General features: G+C 45.5%; 2 protein-coding genes across 2 annotated transcripts; both read right to left on the bottom strand.

Moving 5' to 3' along the window:
• Positions 1–6414: 6414 nt before the first annotated feature.
• On the bottom strand, positions 6415–7751 carry LOC126691362 (uncharacterized). The gene is made up of 2 exons (XM_050386412.1): positions 7559–7751; positions 6415–7097 (listed from the first exon to the last, which is right to left on the bottom strand). The coding sequence occupies exons 1-2, from the start codon at positions 7749–7751 to the stop codon at positions 6415–6417; spliced, it is 876 nt and encodes a 291-aa protein (XP_050242369.1).
• A 166-nt stretch (positions 7752–7917) lies between these two features.
• On the bottom strand, positions 7918–8535 carry LOC126691363 (uncharacterized). Its single transcript, XM_050386413.1, has one exon. The coding sequence runs from the start codon at positions 8533–8535 to the stop codon at positions 7918–7920; it is 618 nt and encodes a 205-aa protein (XP_050242370.1).
• Between the last annotated feature and the right edge of the window lie 3011 nt (positions 8536–11546).

Consider the following 11546-nt stretch of genomic DNA (forward strand, 5'->3'; position numbering starts at 1 on the left):
GATCTTTATTAAGGTGAACAGATAAACCTTACTTAAGAAAAGAAGATAACCACAATTTTAACAAAAATCATTTTATTAGAAAAGTGAAAGGGAACAAGTGGGTAGTATGTTAGCTAATTGAGAGAGTAAATAAATTAGATCGAGTCTGATTCGCAGGACCGAAACCAGAGAGGGAAGAACACCCCTTCTCAAAGTGAATAGTCTCTCAGGGGAATCTTGCTGTAGAAATTAATCACTTTAAGGGAAGTAGACCTGAATGGTTGGTAGCCAAGAACACCTTTCGTTTCCGACAAAGGGCAGGATTTTAAGAGGGAGAAAGGGAATCAACCTATCGGTGCATGCCTGCCGTTCTCACTCTCTATCCTTTTTCTCTCTTTTATTTTCTAATATTCCCCTTTTTCTTATCTTTTTTCTCTTTTTGATCCTTGTTTCTATTTCTTGGTTTTCAAGTTTTCAATTCCGTAGTGCTTACTGCTGTTGTTGTTGTTGTTCCTGTACACGGCAAGGGTCTCTTTATAGTGCTTGCCATGACCAGATTTTACTATTCTAGCCTTTAACCACCTTTGTCTGGTCTGGGTGTACCTGCCAACCACCATTGGTCCAACTGTGTGCCATTCCCCATCGCCAGACAAAAGAAAGCTATTTTGTTTGTTTATCTGCCGTGGCACCCTTTCCTGCTATGGTGCGGGTGCCTTCTCTCTCTCTATCCCTCATGGCATGCACCTAGTGGTTCTAGCTCAGCTATGCCCGTTTGGGTGGTATGTTATCCTAGCAGGACACTTCCCCCAAAAGAGCCTTAACAGGAACTTCAAAATAGGTTTTCCCCTCTCCCCACCATCAAACCATACCCTCTTACCTCTAACCCATGACCTCATCGTGTCCTGTATTGGCTAGGTACAGGCTGGTGAAGTTTGGGCCTTGCGCGTGCCTCTCTTCCATGTATGTCCAAAATCTGCCTGCTGCCCATGCGTCTGCCGTGGTTGGTTTGCACAGTCTGCGGTTCGTTCTTGACCATTTTCTGGTTTCCCTTTCCTTTATGGCTTGCCCTATTCGGGGCTGGGCCTTGCTTGATGGTGGGCTTTACTTTCTTTCCTCAGCCCACCCTTCTTCCTGCTACTATCTCCTGCCATACCACTCTATCATTCCTGCTGCAGAGTTTGTTTTGTTTCAATCTGGCTGGGCCCCTTTGGGCCTGTTGTTTATTCTTTCCCTAATGGCCCAGCAAGACCATTGGTTCTTGTGTTACATTACTAGCGGGCTCTCATGTCCCATTTGTTTTCCCTTGGGCGTCACGGGCCAGTTTGCTTTCCTTGGGCTTCCTCGGCCCTTTTCCTAACTTCGCATTACCATGGGCTTTTACTGAATTCTTTGGGCTTTCCCCGGCCCAGTTACGTTATTCCTCATCCTTGGGGTTCATAGGCTTGCCGTCAACCCCTTACTTTCTTTGTTTTCATTACTTTGAGCCTATAGTGGCCCATTCTTCACTTTTCCACATCATATACTACCTATGGTTTGCTTTTTCTCTCTTTCCGGGCTCCTTTTAAGCCCATTTACCTCTTCAAGATCCATTTGTTTATCTCATGAGCCTGTGATCCATTCTTCCTGCTGCTTAGGCTCAATGGGTTTTCTATCCGTTTACCAACTCCTTTCTGTCCGTGTTGTTGGGCTTCTCCCTTCTATTTGGGCTTCCAAAATGGCCATCAACATTTAGCTCCCTGAACATATGAAGCGTTCATGCAGTTCATATGTGAATAAAAACTCCTCTGCATTTCTTGTCTTTCCATCTTCTTTTCTTTCGCGGGCTCTTTGAACAGTGGCCCCTACCTTAAACCACAAATATATTCATATATATATATATATATATATATATTCCTACCACGAACAGTGTTGTCTCTTCGGATTTCCCAACTTGGCAGTTATTTTGAAACACAGCCGTCGTTTCATTAATTTCACCCTCTTTCTAATGGCTGACCCGTCGCCTCCTTTCGTGCAGGCATTAATGACCTGGATATTTAAGAAGGAGTCCCTCTGTAATCCAAACACAGACTCCTTCCCTTCTTTCCAAAATTCTCTTTCCGTTTTACCTTTCTTCTCCGTTTTCTCTTCCTCAAAAACCCTATACATCTTCTTTGATCAAATTCCTACATAATGACTCCGGTAAAAAGCCAAAGCTCCTCCCACCGCAAAGGGAAAGAAGTTATCTTTGATCCTCCTACCCCAGGTGGTGTAGACGAGGAGGCGGTGTACTCCGAGTCAGACCACTCCGACGAGGAAGAAACGGAGCGTGACCCAGACAGCAAGTGCGCTCCACTTATTGATCCTTGGTACGACGTTCATCCCTATTTCCTAAAGATTCCCGGCGATTATGTGTCGCCGTCGCCGGGCTGTGTGTGGCTCTCTCTTTGCCGACGAAATACGAACACTTCCTGGGCTCCGTTGGCCTCTTTGATCCCTGATTTAGTCATTCGCTAAGGTACTTCGCTCCCTGTGCCCATCCATTTTGAGTTCGGGTCCGATACTGCTTTGGGTTGGAGAGAGTGCATGGACAGTGAGTTATCTGACACTGGCTTCATGGGGTTGTTGCAACGGGCTGGTGTTTTGAAAGCCATAGTTTCATCTTGCTGTTTGTCCAACTTTCGGGACCTCTTCAACTTTCATCACTTGGTCCGTCGGTGGTGTACCACCACCCATACCTTTTTCTTTCCCTACGGTGAGGTCACTGTGACCCTAGAAGATGTGGCCAACCAATTACTCCTGCCTATCCGTGGAGACGTTGATCCTACCACCTTAGAGCTTTCCCCGGAAGAAGAGGCCGTGGAAGCTGAGTTGTAGAGAAAGATGAGCGGGAACGCCAAGCTATTTTATTGGGTTAGTTCTTCTTCTTAATTTTCTGAGTCTGCCCACCGTGTGGCTTTTGTTGCATTTTGGTTTTGCAAGTTTGTTTTTGGATCCCATCCTCATTACGCCATGAAACCTTTATATTTCCGCTTGGCTATTAATATTTCTGCTAGGGTTAGTCTGCCGTTGGCCCCTATGTTCTTGGGGCATCTGTATGTTCAACTGGATATCCTGCGGAGTGATGAGAGCCAGGCAGCCTCCTATCATATAGTCACCTCTTCTGTTCATAGTACTATTTTGCAACACTTGTTGTACGAGCGTTGTGCTAAGCATTTGTCAAAGTGTAGGCCCTCTCGTTTTGCCAGAGACAAGTACCAGTCGTGTTCGCAGGCCATTACTAATTTTTGTGGCAGATTTGTGTCAAAATTTCCATTGGCCTTTCGCTGGGTTGGCCTGAAACCGATTAGGCATTCTGCTGTTGAATCTTTTGATCAAGGTGTAGGATTTTCTTGGAGAGCTTATAGAAAATTGGGTGCCGATTATACATGTGTAGACTTTGCCATGGGTTTGTTTATTGATATTACGGGGACTACCACTCCCTTGACCTGTTTTGATGAGACAGGAATCAGTTACTTAGCGGCCACCAATACTGGGTGGCTGCCTTATTTGGCCGACGAAGGGATTAGATTTGTTCATTATCCTGCCAACCGAGTGAGAAGGCAGTTCGAATTAGATCACGACATCCCTGATGACCTTTCTTTTCTTATGAAGTCCCCCACCTTTGTCCAACCCTTTCTGTGGGCCACTGCCTTTGAATTTTGGAGTCAGCGTTTTACTGCAGTCATTGTTCCGAGCTCACTAAGGGAAGGTCTTTGTACTCTTGCCATGCATGGATATTGGCAGGTTGTGATGACTTCGTTTGAAAAAGAATTGACAGGTAGTTGTGGCTTCTCTCTCGTTCCTCCTGATGGGCTTAGCGCAATTATTTCAGTCAATCCTCAGTTGCTTTTTCCTTCTAAGTCTATATTAGCGTATGCTAGGAAGCAGAATAGGTCCGGCATCTTTGAGTGGGATGAGGAGAAAAAGGGGTGGTATTGGCACATCAGTGATTATCCTCCGGGCTGGGAGAAGAAAGTTAAAGTGATAAATATTCCTGTGCTGAGTAAGAAAGCTCCTGCCAAGCTTAAGTTTGCGAGCAAGCCCAAACCTGTCGCTCCACGGCCATCTACAAATGCTCCCCCTTCTAGCAGAACACGAGGCAGCAAGAGAAAGACAGCCTTTCACCCTAGGTCTGCTACTGAGCAGAGAGTAAGTTACTTCTAGTTTTGCCCCCCAACTTTTTTTTTTTTTTTTTTTTTTTTTAATTTTGACTTTCATGCCGCTACACATGTGCTGACCTTTCTTTTTTAACTTTATCTTTTGTTTTCTTTTCCCCTTTGCAGTCTAAGCATAAGGAGGATGCATCAGCCACCCAAACCCATTTTACTTGATGAACCTAAGTTTGAGATACATCCCCTCTTCTTTTCTTCTTCTTTTTTCTTTTTCTTTGCACGCATTTCCTCTGCCACATGCTCTTGTTTGCCTCATCTGCTTAAAGTTCCTTTGATCATCACATTCTTTTCTTTTCGTCTTCTAGGATGAGCCCGAGCCTCTTTCTATATACCATCCTACGACGGAGGAGCTTTCTGCCTCCATGGGTGCGCCCATGGGAGGCTTTTTTGATGGGGCTGACATAGTATTTGCAACATTCATCCCTTCTGCTGCTACGCGCAGAGTTCCTGCTGAGGCTCCTAGCCTTCCCACTGAGCCAGTACCCATAGACGAGGGTACTCATACTAGGAAGGCTAGTGAGGCCACTCCCGTTCCTGTTGAGACACACTCTCTAAAAGAGGTGGTCACTCCTCCTGCTATTGTTTAGACCGAGGCTTCCTTTCCTGCCACACCCTTGATCATCTCCACCAGTGACCCCTTTGCAGCTCTATCCCAGGCTGTGAAGGATGGTTCTTCACTGGTGGTTACTCCTTCTTCCATTCCTAGCTCTGCCACATGTGGTCCTGACGTGGACTTCTCCTCCGAGGGGTCTGAAGACGTCCTTGAGGATCCAGACGATGAACTTGTTTTGAAGAGGATTTCTGACTCTGACGAGGAGGAGGATGCTCCCGCTGAGACCAAATTCATGGGCATGTGCCTTTCTCCCTTTTTTTCCTTTTTTGACTGAGTCCATTCCTCCCCCTTTTTTTGTCGTCTCTTCCTTAGGCGTAGGTATTTGTGTTTCCCCTTTGCTGTAATTCCTTTCAATTTGTATATCTATTTTCGTATCTTGCAGAGACTTTTGAGGGGCCATGGGTTGTAGCAGACGTAGATATGCCTTTAGCCACTACTCCTGCCACACCCATAACACCTGTTTCTGCTATTCCCACAGTGCCCGTTTCTGTCGTACCTTCTGTACCTGTTTCTGCAATTCCCACAGCTTCCATTTTCACAGGTCCTAGTGAGTTTCTTGGCTCCTCCCTTATTTTCTTTCTTGCAAGTTTATTACTCCTAACTTATGGTTTCTTATCTCATACTCCTTGTTAGGTCTGTTGCCTACTGTCCCTTCTCAGTTTGAGGTGGGTAGTAGTTCTGCCATGGTTCCAGACCCCGTGGGTGAGGCCACAGCCTTTTTGTGCATTTTGATCAGCCCGAGATCAACGACCTCGATCCTGTAGACTTATGGACTTCCGGTCCTCCTTACATGGACTTCCATGGCTTCAGGGTTCCCTAGAATTGCGTTTCTCACTTAGAGGCAGTTTTCAGTAGCCGGGGAGACTTTATGCAGGGATTCCGTCTTGGTCGTTCTACTAGGGAGCATTTTTTGAAATTTCTAGGAAGCGTAATGAATGATATTGAACATAACTTTGTTGATACTATCTCTTCAGAGAGGATCCTGCAGTGGAGGGCTGCAATTCAGGAGCTGATGAGTGTGGGTTTTGCTGTGGAGTTTATTCTAGATCATCTCCGTGAGATTACCCGAGCCCTTTTCATGAGAAAGCTTCAACCTGCTGTAGACGCTATTGACACACGGATTGAGACTTTGAAGAAGGAGGTGGCAGATTTGGAAGGTCATCGCGAGCGTCTTCTTGCTAGCATTGGTGGGTCTAATTGCTTTGGAGACCAGTCTCTTATCTTTGGACTTCACTGATGTAGTTTCTTCCTTTTTTTTTTTTTTGTTCTTTTCCTTCTTTTACTACCCCGCCTTAGTACACTTTATCTACATACTTTCCTTTTACAGCACTTATTTAGCTAATTTGGCATAGTTGCTACATTTTGGGTTTGTAACCTTTTAAAATGCTACACTTGTTTGCTATTTATGCTATTACTTTATGACATGGAATGCTTCATGTCCTTTTCATTGTGTACTCATAAAAGCATGTTACAAAACTTGTCTGTGACATGGTCACTTGAAGGAAAAAAGAAGAACAAAAGGTAAACCTTGAACTCATTGAATGAAAGGGACAACTATATAACCTTAACTCAGGCATAATAACGCTTCAGCCATTTCCCATTGATGGAATCCATTAGGTCCTCGCCATCCATCTAGGCTAGACGATAATATCCACTCGGGTGTGTCTTTCTTATCACAAGGGGTCCCTTCCATTTTGGTGCAAACTTGGATGGTCCTGCCATACCTCGCCTGACATAGTCTGCCACTTTCGGCACAAGTTGTCCTTCCGCGAACACCCTCTCTTTAGTCATCCTACCATAGGCTTCTGTCATATTTTGTTTGTATCTGTGGCTACGCTCTTGGGCTTCTTCCTCCTTTTCCTTTCCCTGCATCTGCATAAATCTCAGAGATGGAGTCATTACTTCTGTGGGGTTTACTACTTCTGTCTCATATACCAAGGAAAATGGTGAAAATCCTGTGGCAGACTTTGTTGATTTTCTGTATGCCCAAAGGACGTCTGGCAGGTGTGTTGCCCATCCTCCTGTGTACTCTTTGCTCATTTTACTGATGATCTTTATAAGAACCTTGTTTGTTGCCTCTGCTTGCTCACTTCCTTGAGGGTAATAAGACGATGAACAATGGTGTTTGACTTGGTAGAACTCCAGCATTTTCCTTGCATCACTGTTGATAAACGATGTGCCATTATCGCTGATAATCTTGTGGGGCACTCCAAACCTCACAACTATGTTTTCCTTGATGAAGTTTGCCACTGCTCCTCCTGTGCTCCTCCTGTGGCTTTTTGGAGTGGCACTGGCTTTTCGGAGTGGCACTGCCTCTGCTCACTTAGTGAAGTACTCTGTAGCCACTAGTATCCATATGTATCCGCGCGATGGTAGGTTAACTGGTCCTACCAAATCGAGCCCTCAAGTATGGAAGGGCCATGGGGTGACCATGCTATGTAAGGTCTGCGGGTGAGTGTGAATCAAGTTAGCTTGCACTTGGCAATTGTGACATTTCTTCACAAATTCTATCGTATCCTTCTTCATGGTAGGCCAGTAGTAGCCCATTCGCAGTAGGCATCTGTAAAGTTTTTTCTTCCCCTGGTGCTCTCCACACTCTCTCGAATGCACTTCTTTTATCATTTCTCTTACTTCTTCAAGACCCAAACATCTTAAGGGGTCACCATCATATCCTTTCTTGAAAAGGACCGAGTTATGCAAAAAGTAACGCGTTGCCAGCCTTCTAAGCTTGTATCTTTCACCGTGCTTTTGTGGCAGGATGCCTTCTGCTAAGTACTGTACGAATAGGCTTCTCCAGTTTTTGTTGATGAACGCAGCGTAACTTTCTTCTCTGTCTGTTGTGAGCTGGCAGGTCCCACATTGGGTTTGGACTTGGTCTGCGTCTTTACCCATACTTGGCCAATAGAAGCCTGCCCTTTGAAGTCTGCGATAAAGGCTAACCTCCCCGCAGGATCCGCAAGTCTTGTCATATACTTCTTTCAATTTTCTCTCGACTTTCTCCTGCCCCATGCATCTGGACAAGACCCCACCAGGCATCCTGTGGTATAGTTCTCCTCTCACCAAGGTATAGTCTTTCAGCACTTTTAGTTCTACGGCATCTTCTTCTTTCATTAAGGCTTCCCTTATGGGGATCCGCTAGTCCCCTTCACACTGTTCCTCCCGGAATCTTTCCTTTAATACTTCAATAATGGATTCTTTCCTCTTGCTGACCACTACCCTGGCGTTATCCCCTTCGAACATTATTTGCGAGCCCAATGCGGCTAACGCGTCTGCGAATCGGTTTTCATTCCTTGGAGCATGCTCTATTTCGAAGGTTGAAAATTTCTCCTCCATCTTCTGGGCCATTGCTTTGTATGGGGCTAGGCTGGGTTCTTTTAGAGAGAAGATTCCTTTGGTCTGGCAGACCACCAGGTTCGAATCACCCATCACCTTCAAGTGCTTAACTCCCATTTCAAGAGTAGTGGCCAACCCAATTAAATAGGCTTCATATTCTACAGTGTTGTTTGAACAGGGGAATTCTAGTTTGAATGACAGCACTACTGCCTTATCTTCTTCATGGTACAACACTACTCCCACTCCCCCTAATTGCGTGGTAGAAGACCCATCAAATTTCATTATCCATTGCTCTCTAACCTCTCCTGCCATGGCTACTTCCCCTTGAACTTCATCGTCCGGCAGAAATTCTTCTTCTCCCGGAAACTGTGCCAATAGATCTGCTATGGTCTGGCTTTTGATCGCCCTGAGTGACCCCATTCTCAAGTCATACTGTGACAATTGTAACAACCACTAGGATATTTTGCCTGAGAGGATTGGTTACTGCAACAGAGCCTTAATGGCATGGGACTTGTTCATCAGCCATACTTCATAGGCCAAGAAATAATGGCGTAGTCTCTGTGAAGCATACACAATAGCTAGGCATGCCTTTTCTGCCCTCGGGTAACGAGTTTCCACATCTTTTAAGGCACGACTAATGTAGTATACTGGTTGTTCAATTCCACCCCCATCCTCTTAGGCGATTAATGCACCAATGGCATAGGAGTTGGCGGCCAAGTAGAGTAGCAATGGCTTTCTGTGGACTGGGGCTTGTACTATTGGGAGGTTCATCATGATCTGTCGTAGCCTCTTGAAGGCCGTCTGCTGCGTTTTTCCCCATTCAAAGCTTTGCCCTTTCCTGAGCAATTTGGTGAAAGCAAAGGTGATTGATGCTAACCTAGGGATGAATCTCCAAATATACGAGACCTTCCCTAAGAAGCTTTTTAACTCTTTTACTATGGCCGGTGGTCTCATAGTGGCTATGGCCGTGGCCTTGGCTGGGTCCACATCTATCCCCCTGCTGTGTATCAGGAAACCCAGGAACTTCCTAGAGGACACTCCAAATGCACACTTGAGAGGGTTCATTCTCAGTTTGAAGGCTCTACACCTATCAAATACCCTTTTCAACGCATGGAAGTGCTTTTCTCTCCTCCTTGATTTAACCACTATGTCGTCCACGTAGTCCTCCAGTTCCTGGTGCATCATGGCATGAAATATGGCCGTCATTGCTCGTTGATAAGTTGCACCTGCATTTTTTAACCTGAAAGGCATCACAATATAGTAGAAGTTGCCCATGGGTGTTCTAAAAGCAATCTTCTTCGCGTCCCTTGGTGCCATTCTGATCTGATTGTATCCACTGAACCCATCCATAAATGAAAACATGGCACTTCCTGTTACAGAATCTATCAGTAAATCCATGTTTGGCAGTGGGAACTCGTCCTTAAGACAGGCCCTGTTGAGATTTCTGAAATCCACACAACATCTTATCTGCCCGTTCTTCTTCTTTATTGGTACTATGCTGAATAGCCAACGCGGGTGTTAAATAGGCTTGATGAATCCTGCGGCCAGCAATTTCTGTTCCTCTTTGACTATTTGTCCTTCTATTTCAGTGTGGAATACTCTGGAAGTCTGGGCCATTGGTTTGGCTTCTGGGTCCACATTCAACGTATGCACTACTAGCCCAGGTTCTAACCCTAGCATTACTGTAATCCCATGCGAAAACGTCTCTGAATTCTATTAACCGTAGTATTAGCTCTGATTTTTCCTTTTCTGTCAGACTTGCATTAATTGAGATAGGCCTTGGTTCTTGTGAACCAGACCCTAGGTCAACTTCCTCCAACTCTTCTTCTGCCACAACTTACACCTCCTTTTCTGACGCGATTTCTCCATCCTTCTCTTTATTACTTTCTTCCCCTGGACTTTCCTATTCCACATAACACGCCAAACTCTTGCGCTGCCCCTCTTGGGTGGGGCCTGCTTGTATTTCACTTGTGGGCCCCGCGCACCTTCATAATTTGTACACAATCCTGCCATCAGGGCCTCGGACCTTGATACATTGGGGCATGTCATCTGATTTTGCGGTGAGTGCTTCTTTTCTTTTCCTTTTTTTTTTTTTTTTTTTTTTTTTTTTTTTTTTTTTTGTGCTAGCAACTCCCTTAAGTTAGGCTCTGGGTCACCTCGAACATCTTCCCACTTAGGCACGAAGGTACCTTGTGGCTTCGATACTGAGCTATCCCCAGATGGAGCCCATTGGTCGTAGAACATAGTTTCTACTAAATGGGCTTCCACCTATTCGAACGGCGAGGGGTTTGCTGCTATGCATATCATCCTGCCGTTCAGCCTTCCTTTTACACACTGGTGATAGGTGGAGGGGACCAATCAGTGTTTGTGCAACCATGGCCTTCCTAAAAGCACATGATAGAAGACCTCTGTTTTCACCACGTGGAACCGTGCTAAAGAAGCTATGAGGCCCACTTTCAACCACAACTGAATCTGGCCTGCGGTGTACTCACCCCTTCCGCCGAAACCCGTAACTTCCATTAGGCATCCCTGAATCTTTCTTTCCAAAATTCCAACTGCTTGTAAAGTGCTCAATGGAATGAGATTTACAGAAGCACTTGTATCTACCAAGGCTCGCTTGATGGGGATTTGATTTATAGATGCCGCCAAGTAGAGGGGCCTTCGGTGATCTGGATATCCTACTTCCATATCCTCATTACTAAAAGTGATCTCGGTTGACTCCTGTAGGAGGGCTCTGTCATCTGGGACTTCTGCTAATAAGCATTCTACTCCTGCCCCGGAGGCTATGCTCACTAGAGCCTCCGTGGCTATCTTTCTTTCCTTTACTATGAGCCCCAGCTGGTCAAACAAATTTTTGAATTTGGAGCTTCGTTGCAAAGTGGTAATTGCTGTGGCAGGTAGGGCTGGATTTTCTTCTTCGTCTTCCCTAGATCCGCGCAAATTACCACCGCTGCTATACCCTTCCCTTTGTGGTTCGGGAGTGGGTTTCTGTGAATCTCCTGCTGGGATAGTTCTAGAGTCCCTTCTTTGATTCTGTGGTGCATCAATCTGCGGAGCGCCCAACACTCTGCGGTAGGATATTGCACGTAGTTGTGCAAGCGGCAGAAGCGGGGGTCCCTCCGCTCCTCTTCTGTGGGTTCTCTAGAAACTTAATTAGGCTTGAAAATTCCATCTGCTATCCACTTGTCTAGCAGCACATCTAATTCTTTTGGATTGCATGGTATTGGTGGCGGAGTATCATATTCCCTTTTGTCAGTCTTCCTTCTCTGCTCGCCAGTGGATACTGCCATAGCTTACGAAGCGTTTCTCTTGTCTGAACTTGGTTTTACAGACTGGGCAGTTTTTCTGGCCTTTTGCAACAATTGCGCAAACTGGGAGATTTCTAAGTTTTCCAGGACTGCCCTGTATTCCTTGATCATGTTCGTCATCCA

The sequence above is a fragment of the Quercus robur genome, chromosome 7 (genome assembly GCF_932294415.1).
Source record: "Quercus robur chromosome 7, dhQueRobu3.1, whole genome shotgun sequence".
NCBI lineage: Eukaryota > Viridiplantae > Streptophyta > Magnoliopsida > Fagales > Fagaceae > Quercus > Quercus robur.

Excerpts from the sequence above, each read along its gene's own strand:
- LOC126691362 (XM_050386412.1), bottom strand. The coding sequence starts at position 7,751 with ATGACAAGACTTGCGGATCCTGCGGGGAGGTTAGCCTTTATCGCAGAC. Across the intron at positions 7,098-7,558 it reads TGGAGAAGCCTATTCGTACA|AGGCAGTGCCACTCCGAAAA; the intron begins GTACTTAGCAGA and ends CTAAGTGAGCAG.
- LOC126691363 (XM_050386413.1), bottom strand. The coding sequence starts at position 8,535 with ATGGGGTCACTCAGGGCGATCAAAAGCCAGACCATAGCAGATCTATTG.